Source organism: Zingiber officinale, chromosome 7A, assembly GCF_018446385.1.
Source record: "Zingiber officinale cultivar Zhangliang chromosome 7A, Zo_v1.1, whole genome shotgun sequence".
Classification (NCBI taxonomy): Eukaryota; Viridiplantae; Streptophyta; class Magnoliopsida; order Zingiberales; family Zingiberaceae; genus Zingiber; species Zingiber officinale.
Window position 1 is genome coordinate 66,466,447 of NC_055998.1, and position 14,229 is coordinate 66,480,675.

General features: G+C 35.8%; 1 protein-coding gene across 1 annotated transcript; it reads left to right on the forward strand.

Moving 5' to 3' along the window:
- Nucleotides 1–6,149: 6,149 nt before the first annotated feature.
- Nucleotides 6,150–12,755, forward strand: LOC122001460 (DNA ligase 1-like). Its single transcript, XM_042556207.1, has 4 exons — nucleotides 6,150–6,826; nucleotides 6,919–7,293; nucleotides 10,480–11,710; nucleotides 11,826–12,755. The coding sequence occupies exons 2-4, from the start codon at nucleotides 7,216–7,218 to the stop codon at nucleotides 12,299–12,301; spliced, it is 1,785 nt and encodes a 594-aa protein (XP_042412141.1). The 5' UTR covers nucleotides 6,150–6,826; nucleotides 6,919–7,215; the 3' UTR covers nucleotides 12,302–12,755.
- The last annotated feature ends 1,474 nt before the right edge of the window (nucleotides 12,756–14,229 follow it).

Below are 14,229 nucleotides of genomic sequence, written 5' to 3' on the forward strand. Positions count from 1 at the left end.
ATGGCATCATAATGGACTTTGATATCTCAGGATCAGCCTAGTCCTTCTGTAATAATTCTTGGGTGTCCGTCCCTATTATGAGGTCTCAAGATCAAATTCTCTTTATTTCTCCTTGGCCTTAGAAGTTCATCTAAGGTCACGAGATCAAGTTCTCTTTCTTTTTCTAACCTTAGAGTTTGCTCAAGGTGTAATATTGACAACCACTACCTCAATGATAGAGAACTTGATATCACTGATCGTGATGTCACTGGAATTTCACATGTGTCATGATGATAATTTCCACCCCCAATGACCTCATGTAAGTCCTCTCGGGATGGTCTAGTGGCTAGCACATGAGGTACTATCAAGTTGAGGTCTAAGGTTAGAACCTTAGCATAGCTAAAGTAGTTAGGACCAATTGAGCTAGGGGGGGGGGGGGGGGGAATAACTCACTTTGATTTCTTGGTTAACTTGATTTTGCACAGCGGAGACTTGAGATCAATGCTAACTTCTTGTATTTACTTGGTATCCATCTCCTTCTCAAGGAGGTGACTCGTCCAAGGATCGACACCACCAAAGTCACCCTTCCATTATGGAAATTCTCCTTCTTGAAGCTATGCCGAACGTGGAGAAACCTTACAAGATTTAAAGCTCTCTTCCTCAAAATAAATAGCTCACAACAAGAAAGAAGAGGAGAAGATTACAGACTTTGAAATAGCTTCTTCTTCTTGGTGGTAGCTTGAAAATTTAGCTGGAGGAGAGCATGAGTTGATCTTGAGCACTTGAGAGATCTTGAGCACTTAGGAGTAATAAAATAGTGTTTTGCAAGAGTTCTACTATTTTTCCTCGGTGATAAGCTTTTTATGTCTTCGAAAATATAGCTATTTCTCATAGACATTCTGCCATAAATCAATTCGAGTAAATCTCCAATCGATTCCAAGATATCCATTGGACGCTACCAACTCCAGATCAACGGTGTAGATTATTTTAATCTCAATCGATCAGCTGATCAATTGGTTACCTCAATTGATTGGTTGATCGATCTAGGTGCACTATGTTTTCAAGTAAAAGACTTGTTAATCGATCGGCTAATCAATTGGTTACCATCAATCGATCAGCCGATCGATCTAGGAGCATTCTGTGCTTTCATGTAAAAACCTCTTCAATCGATCGGCTGATTGATTGGTTACCACTAATCGATTGCCTGATCGATCTAGGAACATTTTGTTTTTTCATGCAAAAGCATCTTCAATCGATTGGCTGATCGATTGGTTATGACCAATCGATCGCCTGATCGATTCAGGAGCATTCTATGCATTTGCGTAAAATCCTCTTCAATCGATCAGTTGATCGATTGGCTACCACCAATCGATTACATGATCAATCCAGGAGCATTCTGTTCTCAACAAATGCTTCTTAATCAATTAACCAATTGATTGGTTGTTTCCCAATCGATCGGTTAATTAATTGATACACATTTTAGCTCACAATTCAATATTTTACACAATTCCAAATCATTTCAAGTACCTCATGCCAGATGAACCTCCTGTTCCCTGGACTTTGTGTCTAGAGCTTCCTCATCTTTGGGTCTTCATGCCAAGAATCCGGTCCTCGACCTCCTTGGACTTCTCTTGCCTTGTATCTAGTCTTTCAACCTACAAGGATTTCTCTTTCCAAGAATCTGGTCCTTGATCTCCTTGGACTTTCCTTGCCTCGCATCCGGTCTTCCGACCTGCAAGGGCTTCTCCTATAAACTCGCAACTCATGTTAGATCCAACATATTAACCCAAACTTAAATAATTGTCAACACATTGAAACTTTTAGGGCATGATTGCACCAATAGAAGTAAATGCTTTCCTCATGTGCAGTCATTATTTCAAGGACTAGTAGCCACCCATAATTTACCTTCTTCGTGTTGGCCCTGGGATGGATTAGCGGGGGCATTGGGGGCAAGCATAATTGCCTTTTGCCAAATTGTGTAAGACATCCTGCATCTAAAAATCAAATAGTAGAATGAGAGGAAGATAAAATTACAAAGAAGATTTTGTGCTGCTTTTGTACTAAATAACATGTCAACCAAGTTTGCAATAGACATGATTTAAAAGATAAGCATCATCACTATTGACTTATAAATAAGGAAGAACAACTTATAAATAAGGATGAAAAAACTAGAGCACCTCAAAATTAGAGCTCTCCTTTTCATCCATAGAGATTTTGTTAGTCCTGGTGCGACCGGCTAGGAGAGGGGTGAATAACCTAAAATAAAAATAGCCCCTTCTCGTTCTTTCAACTTAGATTAGTAGCATAATTATAATAATTAATTGAACAGCTAATGAAATAAAAGAGATGAAAGAATTACTTAGTTACAACCTAGGTGATAGTTAATCAAAGGTAGATGAAAGCACTATAAAATCTCCTTCGTTGAAGGCGGAGAAGTCTCTTACACTTATTGAAAGCTCAGAAATAATCTAGGAAATGAATACAAGAGTTGTTATCTATTTTATAACTCCAGGAGTCATTTTATAACCCTAAAAAACTATATCCGAAGCTAAAAGGCGTCTTCAATAGAGTTCAAGACGCCTTCAAGTGGAAAACTTTATCTATCAAAGATAAAGTTTTATCTTCAACTAACGGCTAAGGAAGACACCTCCAACAGGCTAGAAGGCACATTCGACACTGTTCATGGAAGGCGCCTTCCAAGCCATGGAAGACGCCTTCTATGAGGTAGATTAACTCCTTAGCTGATCTCTTCACGTGGGTGATACTCTGGCTAACCGGAGTTGAGTTCATCCGAATCCAACTTCGACCTTCTCCTTAAGCAAACTTCCTTCTCGGCTTCTCGTCCCTCGAACGTCACACACATCCTTCCTATCCATCGGTGTACTTTTCTGCAACACCTCGTCTGTCGGATGTACTAAGCCCGTTGGCTCCTTTCCCATACCATCCATCTTGTTAGCTGTCTTCCGCTAGACTTCTTGTGTTCATAAGCTCCTACACACTTAAACACAAGGATCAAATACAAGAGGACCTAACTTAACTTGATTAATCACATCAAAACTACCATGGGGTACTTACAGTCTTTTCCTTTTGATGTACATCAATCCAAGTTAAAGTTAGGGCTAAAAATAAAACAAAAAAAGTAAAATAACAAGTAAATAATTTGCAATTAATGTTATGCAATGCAAAAAAATGTACCTCCCCCTAGACTTAATTTATAATTTTTCCCTTTTGGTCACATTAAAAATAGGAGTATTCTCTAAATATAAATTTGAAATCAATTCTAAGGGATACAAAAATAGTGACTAATATTTAAAAAAATTATCAAGTTTATATTTCAAAAATATAAATTTTTATGATTTATAAATCAATTTTCAAAAAAATAATTTTAAAATTATATTTAATTATTGAAAAATTCTAAAATTTTTTGTAATGGTTAAAAAGGCATATCCAAAATAGTGATAAAATTTTCACAAATAAAAAAAGTTAATATAAGAAGCATAAATTATTTCTATAAAAAGATGTATTTTTTTTAAAAAAATACTTAACAAATAGATTTTGAGCTAAAAAATTCTTGAAACTTTTTCTAAATATGTAAAAGAGAAGTAATATCTTTAGAAAAATTAAATTCTCGACTTTTTGAGAATTTTTAATATTAAAAATTAATATTTTTTAAAGAATTAATAGAAATTTAATAATGGTAAAATAATTTTGAAAATATTTTCTTTGATAGAGAACATAATATTTTAGCATAGAAAATAAAATTTTCAAAAATAACTTTGGAAAATAATTTTAAATTTAAAGATATTAATTTTTTTGAAAACTTCATAAAAAATAATATATCAGTCAAAATTTTCAAATTTTTTTTTTACAGATAGATAATAAATTCCTTTTCCACGGGAAAAAAATTAAGAATTAATTTCAAACAAAATGCATACAAAATAATTTATTTAAAAATTTTAACAAATTTAAACATGTAAAAAAATTAAAATAAATTAAAATTAAAACATGCATAAAAATTTTAATCTAAGCATAATTTTATAATTTAATATAGATTCTTTCCTACTGGATTAATCAGATACTTTCTAGAATAAATTTTTATGATATTTTTCTGATTTAACCCTTGTGAAATCGTAAATACCAGTTTAGTTTTCTAGAAAATTAAAAATTATTTTGTGGAGCATATATATGTGAACATGCAAGATTTCCTTTTGGTTTTAATTTTTCTATCTCTTTTTTTTTAATTTCTCATTTTTAATTTTTAAGTTATCACACATATCTTAGGGACAAGAATTTGCTAAGTTTAATTTTAACTTAGCATTATCTTTTTCTAATTTTATCATATTTTTAGATAATATCTTAATAAATTTGAAAGACTGCGTGGGAGATAGTGTACTTACCTCACTTATCTTAATGACTTCGTTATCCAATGCTCCCTCTTCATCGTTGCTTTCTTCCGAATATTCTCCTAAAAATTTTCCCCCTTTATCGATGCTTTTTTCGGACAAGCTTTCTTCATCGTCTTTAGGTAGGTATTTAGCTATCAGTGCTGCTTCAGCAATCTCTTCGGTCTTGGAGTTTTATGAAGATGAGTCGGTATCCATAGAAGAGTTGGATTTAGCTTTTTTTGGTTCTTCATAGAGTTCCAGAAACTTATCCCAGAGAACTTTGGCGGATGTGTATGTGTCGATTCTATCGAGTTCTTCAATCGGTAGTACACTTATAAGATGAAATTCAACCTTATAATTTGCCATAAACTCATCGCGTTACTTTTTGGTCTAGAGGTGTTCTTCGAGTTCTTTACCATTCATGTTCTTTGGTACTTTAAAACTATATTTCATTATTAATAAAATAATAAAATATATCTTAAAGAATATCTCTATTCATTGCTTCCAAAACGTGAACTCCCCCTTGAACATTTGTGGGTGAATACTTATTTCGGCCATCGTCTTCTGTGCTTCGGTCGACGATTATTCCTTCTGAAGTGATTGGGCTCTGATACCACTTATTGGTTTTTATACGCCCGGTTAGAAGGAGGTGAATTGCCTAAAATAAAAAGAGTCTCCTTCTTATTCTTTCAACTTATATTAGTAGCATAATTATAATAAATTAATTGAACAACTAATAAAATAAAAGAGACGAAAGCATTACTTAGTTACAACCTAGGTGGTTGTTAATTCAAGGTAGATGAAAGGACTATAAAGTCTCATTCGTCGAAAGCAGAGAAGCCTCTAATACTCGTTGGAAGTTCAGAAATAATCTAAGAAATAAATACAGGAGTTGTTATCTATTTCTTAGTTCCAGAGGTCTTTTTATAGTCCATAAAAAACTCTATCCGAAGCTAGAATGTGCCTTCAATAGAGTTTAAGGCGCCTTGAGTGGAAAACTTTATCTGCTGAAGATAAAGTTTTATCTTCAGCTAACGACTAGTGAAGGTGCCTCCAACAAGTTGGAAGACGCTTTCGATATTGTTCATCGAAAGCGCCTTCTATGAGGTAGATAAGCTCCTTAGCTGATCTCTTTGCATGTGTAATGCTCTAGTTAATTGGAGTTGAGCTCATCCAAACTCAACTTTGATATTTTCCTCGAGCAAACTTCCTTCCTGGCTTCTCGTCCCTTGAACATCGCGCACGCCCTTCTCGTCCATCGATGCACTCTTCCGCAACATCTTATCCTTCGGATGCACCGAGCCCTTCGGATGCACCGAGCCCTTCGGATGCACCGAGCCCCTTGGCTCATTTCCCGTGTTATCCTTCTTGCTAGTTACGTTTTCCACTCGACTTCTTGTATTCCTAAGCTCCTTCACATTTAGATACAAGAATCAAACATAATAAAACTTAACTTGATTAATCATATCAAAATTATCATAGGGTACTTATAAATTTACCTTGGCAAACAAGCACTAAACTCTTATCATATTTAGGCGACTTTTTTTTCCCTTTTCTTAAGAAAATCTTAATCAAATCAAACTCTATTATTTTTTTTAAAATTTTGTTTATATATTATTATTATTATTATTATTTTACTTCTCTCAAGTCTCTAGGTGTGATTTGACTTGGGTTATGGTTTGATGAACCACATCGTGATGTGGTTTAAACCACGTTAACATATGCCACCCTTCCATTTTCCTTGTTGTCTATAAATACCCCCTTCTTGCACAGCCCCTCGCTTCTCTTTCGCCCCCATCGATGGTTCGATCAGAGAAGAAAAGGGGCCGCAGTTTTGGCCAATCCCCCCGGTAGAACGAAAGCGAACAAACCCCCTCTGCCTCTTTTCTCCTTCGGCGGAGACGATTTCGCCTCCGATCCGCGCGTATACCTATCGATAGTCCTACTCCGGAGGTAATTTGGAGAGAAAGATTGGATCTTTCTTGTTCTCTAGCCGCTAACTCCTTATCGGAACCCTTTTCCCAGCCAAAATCCCGATATCTTTGCTACTCTTTTCAGCAAAAGTGTTCCATCTTTGCCCCATTTGTGTTTCATCCTTTCCCCTTGCCAAGCTCAAGCCCTTTTGTGAGCCCCTGTTAAATTCCCTCTCTTCGGTCTCTTTTTCGGATTTGGAACGTTTTCCCCAAGCTTCTCCTCGGCTCCGAGCATTTAGTTCTCAGAAGGTGAACCGAACTCTAGAAGGTTTCCTGATTATTATTATTGTGGAGATCGGAATTTGTGAGTTCGGATCTTTGTGGCTGCGAGAGCTACGGTGTTCTTTGTTAGGGTTTGCTCCCTTATTAGGAGGAACAAATGATGGTCTTCTGATCTCTGACGATGTTTACTTGACTGCGCATGGTCACGTTTTGAGCCATGGAGGCGGATCCCACTGATGGATTCGGTTGGATATTGTGCTGATTCGGGTAGATCACTTCGTTGATTTCTGTAGTTTGTTTTGGAAGTTTAGGAGGCAGGCAATGCTCCATTTGCGTCATATGAACTTGGTTGTTTTCAGGTCTGTGGCTTGCTTGCTCTTCACTACTAGTTCAAGGTTGATTTTGTTTCGAGAGGGAAAAGGAGGATCTTGATTGGTGGTTGTTGAGTTACAGACTGTTTGTATCCAACTTGAAAGCTATATGGTTTGCTTAGGCAATTGCTAGTGGTGATTTGCTGAAAGAGCAATGGAGAGGACCTGAATTTGGAAATGAGTGTGGGGACATGTTGCAGAGACAGGAGCTTGGCTGGTCTGTTCCCTTACTGGAACAGTTGTGTTGGACACTAGGTTACCTGACCAACCGAGGCTCACCGTGCAATGTCTCGCTGTTTCCCATTTCCACCACCAGGATATGAAAAGAAGACGAGGAGCGACCAATTAGACTCACTAGCCGAGGTGCCTCTTTTATGATTAAATCAATTTAATCGATATTTTTCTCTATGCTGTTTTCTTCTCCAATTGTACCACTTGGCCCCTGTACTTTCTAATCGGCAAATTGTTAGGGTGAGTTAAGTAGTTGTTTTATGTGAACTTGTATATTGGTTTATCTTAGCATTTTAGTCATGGATAACTTTCTGATTTTATACCATGAAGCACATTATAGTTCAGCAGCTTGGTTGTTTGTTTTTTTTACTGAGATAGGTAGTGCCGAATTTCTCCTACTTTCTGAACTGGCTCTTCCTGTATTATCATGTGAAATTTTAATTGATGTTATGCGATGTATTGAAGTTAATGATATGAATCGGATGCCAAACTCTGCTAATGATGTTATGGTATAAACATTAGAAAAGTGCTTTTGTTATGTTTTTACAGTGAAATTTGGACCCAATGTAGTAAATTTAATGCATTGGTGAATTTGATGAATTGTCACATATTTCAAGCCATGAACTTTATCTTCTACATCACATATGGCTTTTCATTCAACTTACAGAAACTGATGACTAGTCGTAGTTGTGCATATGACCTCTTATTCAACTTACAGAAACAGATGACTGGTGGTAGTCACACCTTACTACAAAAGTCTTATGGCAATCTACTGATTTAACTGTAGATGGATGTTCAAACTAGTAAATATGAACTTCTTTACTGGAGCTATTTGATATTCACCTCATGTTTTGGCTATATGTGATGAAACTATGATTGATCTCTACTTTACATTTTTATTTTCAGTGTTGTTTACCTGATTACTTTTGTTTCAGCCAGTGGGTTTGCAACTTTATGATTCATTTCATCTTGTTGCTTTAGTCGTCTATACCATATTTCACTGAAAGTCTAGTAACTAAGGATCTGGAGCATCTCTGTTAGATGTTTGTAAATAAAAGCTAGGGCAGTCTCCCATTGGCTTTTAAACCTACCCTTTGTCATAGTGTATAAGTCATACCTCTCAGTTATGTACCATCATCACAAAACTTCTCTTAGGAATGCAAGACCTTTCTTTAATAGTTGTATAGATTATGCTCCTAAGAAGTTATGGTCAAAACTAGAAGATTTGTTAGGTTTCCCAGCATTTGAGATGCATTACTTCTGGGGATGGAACTTATTTTGATTTTTATTCAATCTGATAATATCAATCTGTGGAGTTGATTATCCACTGAGTTTTCGTGGAGTTGAAAGTAAGTTTATGAGGCTAGGAGGTTATCAATTTTATGCTTGAGATAGTGGCATGCATGTGTTTGCATAGGTGGTCATCATACTTGGTTGAAAAAGCTAGTAGTGGGAAAACTATTTTGTGTAAGTTGATACATAGATAGCAATTGGTTCTTGTTGTTTGCCTCTTTACCTGCAGTCGGAACATCCACCCTCATGAGTCTGTGTTGTAGGTGTAGCCCCCATGGTGAAGTTGTGGAGAGTCACCTAGGATCACATGCTGCACGGCCAACATGGCAGAACCCTTTGCAGATGGGCAGAATCATTTGCAGATGACTTTAGTTGCCCGACCCACTTCTGGGTTTGTTTGAGCCTTGATCCAGCACTTGGTTTCTCTAGGTCTTTCACAAAGCCTTTCTATTATGTAACACTAACCAGCTAGTATGCATTACTATTGCTATTGCACTTCAAATATATAGGCGTCCTTTACTGCAATGGAAACTTTTTCTTCTTAACTTTTTTGAGATCGTTGAAACAATACTTCTTAGTTAGGTATTTTTCAGTCATTAGAGATGAACAAAATGAGTTTTTGAACAGGGTGATTTTTACATAATAAACCAAGGGTTTTAATATGCATGTTTCTTCTTCCTGGTATCTCATGGGTTTTCAATTTCAGAAGTAGAAGAATGATGGTATTTCTTATCATTGGCTTTGATTTTCTGATGTTAGTATGTTTACATGTTGACCGTTAAGAAACCTTGTTGGCATGAGTTATCTTGATGTATATATTTGCTATTAGATACTAATTATGGAACTTGGTTGTCTTCGAGGAAAAAACTATTGAAAAAAATATAAAACTTCGGATTGGAATTATTTTATATTAGTGTTGGGTTGATAAGAAAACAACAGAAAAAAATTAATGTTCTCCAGATAAGAATGTTAGAACTGTCAATGAGGCACCATTATCTAATGATTGTGTCAGAATATTTCCATCTATTAGGGATGTTTTCATACTTAATATTTTTGCAAAGTTTTTGTGTCTCTGGACTCATGATGGCGGATACTAGGTCTCATTTAATTATGAGGCATTCTTCGAAAAGAAGTTAATTTAATTGCATTACTACTAATTGTTGGTCAATAAAACAGATTCTTAGCATTGAATATTTTGGATCTCTCTTAGTATTTTACTGCATTGACTACGTGTTACTTTTTGTATTTAAAATTTGTTGTGTATAGTTATAGGAGATAATATTGGCTTGTTGATTCAAACAAATAAAATGAATCAGTGGGATATAGCTTCCCTACCCGTTTTGAGTACAAAATGTGATCTTCATTGTTTTCCAGTGGAAGAAATATATTGTTTTAAGGTTTTTTTTTATATGGCCACCTGCAACCCTTTATAATATAGTTTTTCCCACTACGAAATTCATGGGAAATTAAATATATTACACCATTATTAAGTTAGAGAATAATCTAGCCTTTCGAGATTCTACCATGATTGTCCAGGGTCCTGCTGTTCCTTGGTGGGGCACAAGTAGTTGCGTTTCTATTGCTTAACTTGTTTATTCAGTGACTGAATAGTTTTCATTGACTTATGTGATTGAGAATGTTTTACTTAACTTTAGAGGTTAAGCTTTGGAAGAAGCATAACTTTTGTTGCATCTGCTGTTAAATCACTTATTATGGTGACTTAACTGAAATTATACCGGTGAGAGAGATAAATATTATATAGACACAAATTCATTGGGGTAACCTTCTTGGAGGATGCATCAATTTGTCAATAGTAATGGAAGTAGATGTAGATTTATTGGGTAGGGCATGGCTTTCTGATGCATCAATCAATTTAAACCAGCTTGCTATGTTAACTATTGAGTGGTGAATGTATTTTTAAAGTTGAAACAAATTGATATGGTCTACATGTTGGCAATTTCTGTCTGGTTGAGGATCTGGTTTTTTGGAATTGATATGCCTTGATTGTCAATCATTAACTTTCAGGAGAAACGCAAAGAGAAGAAGCATAAAAAGGAGAAGAAGGAAAAGAGAGAAGGTAAAGAGAAAAAAGAGAAACATCGAAGTAAAGAAAAGCACAAGGAGAAGAAAGATCGAAAAGAAAAGCACAAAGACAAGAAAAAAAAGGATAAAGACAAGGATAAAAGCAGGTCACAGAATGATAGGCCTGACAAAGAGAGTCAGACTTCCCATGCAGAAGTGCTTGGAGACTGCAGCCATAAACCTGAGGAGATCAATCATTCTAAGTTTAAGGAGGAGTTGGACAGGAGGATCAAAGATGAACAAAAGGTGGCAACAAGCACAAAGGTTGAGAACTTCTACAGCCCAATCCAAAAAAGTGTTGGCAGCTTGGGTGCTGCAACTGCAATGGTTAAAGAAAGTGTTGCATGTCATAGTACATTTTCATCCTCCATGGTTGCTCCGCAAAGGCAAGTTGGTTGCATGGAAAAGCCAGCTGACAAATTTAATAATTCAACTCACAGAAAAAATGAGGTCTTTGCAAATACCATACGAAAGGAAAAAATTACAAGTGATAACTTGGTACAGAAGCTCCTTAGTACTGGACAAAGAGGAAATGGCGTCATGTCACTACCAACGGAAAATTCAGCAGGCTCTCTTTATAGAAGATTTGAAGGCCTATCCTCTACAACTTCTATCGAGAGTGATAATCGCAAGAGTGATAAAGTTCCCTTTAATTCCAGTACGGTACAAAGAACAAGTAATGGAATGGGACAATCAACACAAAGCCTTTCTGCTCCCAAAAATGTCAACTCAATTAGCCTTCCACTTAAGATGGAAGGAAGAGCAGATGCTGGCAAAAGTATTGCTAACAAGGGCCATATGGTTGCAAAAAGAATTGATGGGATCAGTCAACCAGTGGAGAAGGATGCAGATACCAAGAGCAAGGAAGAGAAAGCAAAGAACAAAGAGAGAGAAGCTGATGTTAATAGAGAAGAGAAATACAAGGACAGGGATCGTGGTAAGAAGGTCAAGGATAAACACAAGCATAAGGACAAAGAAAAAGAAAAGGCAAAAGTAAAAGAGAAATCTGAACATCTCAAGGACCAAAATGAACCTAGTGAAGACAGGAAGAAGAGTCAGCCGGATATTCTCAAACTAAAGCCTTTAGGCCCTCAAACATATAATTCAAAGAATCATCTTATCGATGGCAATATCAAGAAGAGGAAGGAAACTGATAAAAATGGCTTTCTTGATGGTAAGTCATCTGTAGTACTTACAGATATCTGTAATTCTGCAAGAAGTTTTACTTATATGGTGTTATGAACCTATTTTATTTGGTTTATATCACTACATTTCTCATGGCATTGCAGACACTAATTTGCGGCCTAACAAGGTCCAAAGAACAAATTGTTCCCCTCATCTTCATGAAGAGAATGGGAGGACACTTGGGTCATCCTGGATTGCTGTTCCTTCATTAAAACCTGAAGCCACAGGTAATAAACTACCTACAAAAGCAGTAGGTCAAAACCAACAAATGATAAATGGCATCTCTAAAGCTCAGCCATCCTCAGCTGGCTTGATGTACCCAGTTGCTGTAGAAATGAACATAACCAGTAAAGTTCGTGCAAGTCCTCACCCCGATTCTGTGTTTCTCGAACAACTGTACACAATTCCCAAAGTGGATGAGTATCCTGAGCATGACAACCAGGAGTGGCTTTTCAGCAGTCATCATGCTCAAAAACCGAAGGCAAAGCTTGAAGCTAGTGAAGTTCCCCATGTTTGGTCGGAAGCTATGAGGATTGAATTAGCAGATATTGTGGCTTTGCCGTATGTTGTTCCTTTTTGATACATGATATCCTCATCTTGAAGTGGCTCAGTTACGACTGAAAGATAAAGCAGCATGAAGAACTTGTTGATTTGGCAATTTTGCTGTCTTCAGTTCCTGCAACCTGTTGTTTCTGGTTTGAGCTCAGACTTGTTGAAGATTCAACAAATGGCACACTCAAAAGTAGAGTGACTTGCAATACTAGTATAACTTGCATTTGTTTGGTTTCAATTGGGTTACCGAACACATTTCATCCGAAATCAAGTTAAGCTTCAGTATTTCCAACGCAGAAAAACAGGAGGTAGAAATGAGAGTGTTGTTCAAGTTGTGTTGGAGTATCAGATCATGTGAGGAGTGGTTTTGCTGCAATGTGCACAATTTTGATTTTGTATCAATGTACATTTTTTCAGGAAAAAGAAGTAATGTACAATAGAGGGGAGGTGGAAATGAAAGACGATATTTTTCATTTTTGTTAGAGATTTTGTCGTGGCTCCAAAGTGACCTGACTTGATTTGCTTTTTGATTGGAACTTTGCACTGATCGGAAAACAGTCAATAGCAAAGAGTGATTACGCTTATCTATCCTATTATAGTTCATCCTTAAGTTACATGAAAAAAGGTAAATTATGAGATTAATTTATAGTGACCGTTAAATGATTAGAAGTTGGAAAGAATTTTTTTCCAAGGCTATATGTCTGTTGAAATTTAATCTCTATCTTATTATGGTAAATTTGTGATCCTCACTTTGTTGAGATAAACAATCATCTTTTATGAAAAAATAATTAATAAGATTGGGTAACGTCGAATCTGGGATGATCGGTTCAACTCCATAGAAATTTTCCATCTGCCACCAGGGTAAATCAGGATGCACTTGCAGTAGGCGGTCTAGAAGCCGAGCATCCCTTAATTGTAAATTTCATTTGAAGGAAAAATTTATAACCATGGATAAATAATCATTTTTTATATGACAAAAGACGATTCGTTCGACCCCAGTACTCCAACCAATCCGTTTCTAGGTTAATACGGATGAGATAAATTATAGATGAGTACTAAGTATTAGTGCATGTGGCTAAGATATAAGGAAGGTACATTGAATCCAAAATAGATTCCATGTGTTGGAATTTGTGTGCTAATATTAATTAAGACTGTGCTTCTTAATTCTAAGAAAGATCGGAGTAGCTTAAAAGTGTGATTTAAAAGGCAAAGCATTTCCTTAATGAGAAGCGATGGATGACATGGTGAGCTATTTCAGGATTTATTGCTATAAAATGGGCTGATTAATTTTTCAGAATCAAGTTTTTGTTAATTCAGCCTTTAAGTTTTAAACAATTGAACTAAGTTTTAACTGAACTAATTTGACTGCTTATATTAATTGATTAATTGTCTAGAATTTGTATTTGTGTTTGGTTCATGGATACTATAATTCATAATTAGTTATTTATTATTTAGTCATCGTGGCATAATGAGTTGGTACTTTGGGTTAGATTATCCATGTGAGAGAGAGATTGAATTCCTAGGAACAATTTCTCGGATAATAAAATCTCTTCCATTTAAAGAGGCCGCTTATTATGATTTACTTCATCTCGATGTGAGATCGACGATAAATGGCATTTTGGATGAGCTAATCATATTTGACCACATGAATATTATACTTCCATAATTAGTTATTTATTATCTTGTCATCGTGCCCATACTAAGTCATATTGACAATTAATGTCGACAACTTTGCACTTTAGTTCAATTTCAAATATACAAAATTTTATTCAAATTTGTTTAGTAATAATTCTTTTTGTTAACCTTAACATTAAACATACTGTCAAAAGGTCACTCACAATCTGGTTTGCACCGTCTACCTTGTGCTCGGCACAACTTGTCAAATTCGAGCATATCTATTTGTTTCTTTTATTGTTCAATATATGAATGCAAATACAGGATAAAGTGTACAAGGCC